This window comes from Sinocyclocheilus grahami, unplaced genomic scaffold (genome assembly GCF_001515645.1).
Source record: "Sinocyclocheilus grahami isolate Dianchi unplaced genomic scaffold, SAMN03320097.WGS_v1.1 scaffold5212.1, whole genome shotgun sequence".
NCBI lineage: Eukaryota > Metazoa > Chordata > Actinopteri > Cypriniformes > Cyprinidae > Sinocyclocheilus > Sinocyclocheilus grahami.
This window is the reverse complement of record NW_015509964.1, coordinates 6,913-8,864: the sequence shown is the minus strand read 5'-3', so window position 1 is coordinate 8,864 and position 1,952 is coordinate 6,913. Positions and strand designations below refer to the sequence as shown.

The 1,952-nt window shown below is 37.5% G+C and overlaps 1 protein-coding gene across 1 annotated transcript in view; it reads right to left on the bottom strand.

The window, feature by feature from the left end:
* LOC107577134 (transmembrane protein 184B-like) overlaps positions 1–1,952 on the bottom strand; it is a gene marked incomplete at its 5' end in the record, with an annotated part of 8,337 nt that overhangs the window by 2,063 nt on the left and 4,322 nt on the right. The window contains 4 exons of the mRNA XM_016263245.1: positions 102–128; positions 462–656; positions 992–1,161; positions 1,262–1,353. Coding sequence (XP_016118731.1) covers positions 102–128; positions 462–656; positions 992–1,161; positions 1,262–1,353 — 484 coding nt within the window. The remainder of the gene's footprint in view (positions 1–101; positions 129–461; positions 657–991; positions 1,162–1,261; positions 1,354–1,952) is intronic.

Sequence of the window (1,952 nt, the reverse complement as noted above, 5' to 3'; positions counted from 1 at the left end):
AAGGAAAACTTGAAATCGCATCATATGACCCCTTTAAAGTGAATTATGCATTAAATGAAGACCTTTTCTTCGAGTAAACGAGTAAGATCGAGTAAACCTACCGTACTGGCCATAGACAGGAACACAACCTGAGAGAGACAGAGATGGACACAAAATACAGGGAAACACAGGCGAAACAGACAAAATGACAGCACATCCACATTGAAATGAATATTTGAGAATGGAAACACACCCAGGAATGAGGGATGACATGATAGAGAGGAAGAAAAAGAGAAAGATCAGTTAAACATTGAAGATTTCACTGAAATATGTCTCTGTCACAGGCTCTCGACTCCACGGCAGTGAAAAGTGAAAGCATCTCGCAAGTGTGAAACTGAAATATACCCAAAAGAATCAGAATCGAGTGTGTGAATCAGAATCTGGTCTTAACTAATCATGAAAACAGTATCAAACGCAGTTACCCTGAATGTCGAGTCTCTTGTCCATGTAGACCTTGTAAGTGAACGCGTGTCTGAGCGCCAGAGCGGCGAAGAACATCTCGATGCAGATGATGAAGTTTTGGTAACCGGCGGCAACAGTCCCCTCCCCCACGCTGACATCAGGAGAGTTTATGCGAGGAATCGCGCCGCATTTCTCCAGAATCGCCAACAGCATCCCTACAGCATGCAAAATGACACAGTGCTTTACTGGCACTTCAGTGCATCGCCCAAGCCTTTCTAATGTCTACAATCCAATACAGATATAATTAATACTGTAATGCATGTTACAAAACAGATTTATTATAGGATTAGATTCATTATTTAACAATAATATGAAGTTCAACAACAACAACATTCCAACAAAACAAAAAGGAAATCTGTCTTTTCTGTCATCACCTAAAAATAACTGTTATATTGACATGTTCTTTAACATTTATTTATTTGGGAAAATCAAATGTCAGGTCAGAGAATATGCAGATTATCAGATGAAGGATGACGTGATGAAGACTCACCCTGCCAGAAGGAGAGGAAGATGACGGATTTGACCATGAGGAACTTCAGCATGGGGCCGTACGGCTCCAGCAGATCACGAGCGGCGAAGTAGAAGAGGAAGAGAGCGTAGAGCGAGAGACTGACCGAGATGTTATAGATGATGGTCACGTATATATAACCGCTGGCCGCACTGAAACACAGACAGACAGAGAGAGAGATGCGGTTTATCAGTCTCTCATAAAACACTCAGTGATATCTGTGTGTTTGATTAGTGAGCTGAACAGACACACTTGAAGTCTCCGTCTCTGTATTTCCCGAAGGCCTGCAGGATGACGGTCATCATGGCCATCAGCGGCTTCACCACACAGAACTGCAGCGTCGCCTGAGACACACATTCAGTTATTCCAAAAAAATTAAAAATACACTTCATAAAGACACAGAACTCAACTGACTTCAAATGACTCAATTAACTATAATAAACATTTTTCATTTTCTGATTTTTTTATTTTTTATTACTGCTTTATAAAGTAGCCTGGAGTAAGCTGGTATTGTTATTTTCAAAAAAATAGATAGTGTAGCTTTAACAACAACAACAACAAAAAAGACCTTTGTTGCCAAATTAAGGTCAAGAAAAATCTAGAAATGTTGTGTGATAAACAATTAAGACCCTCATCTTTTACAAATATCATAACATTTGAACCATGTATAACACAGAATAGGTCAGGTTTTAAAATGGATGGTGAAACCCCAAGACATTTCAAGATATTAAATACAATAAAAAAAATTTAATTAATGATTTTGTACAAAAATATTCTTTTTGCTTTTTATTTCTACTGATAATAATTTATTATGACTTCTCAGATAATTAATTATATTATTAATGTATTATTTATTATTATGAATTATTGCTATGCAGTTTGAGTCATTATTAAAGGGGACTTAAATTTTTCCTTTCTCTTTGGAGTGTTACAAGCTCTTGGT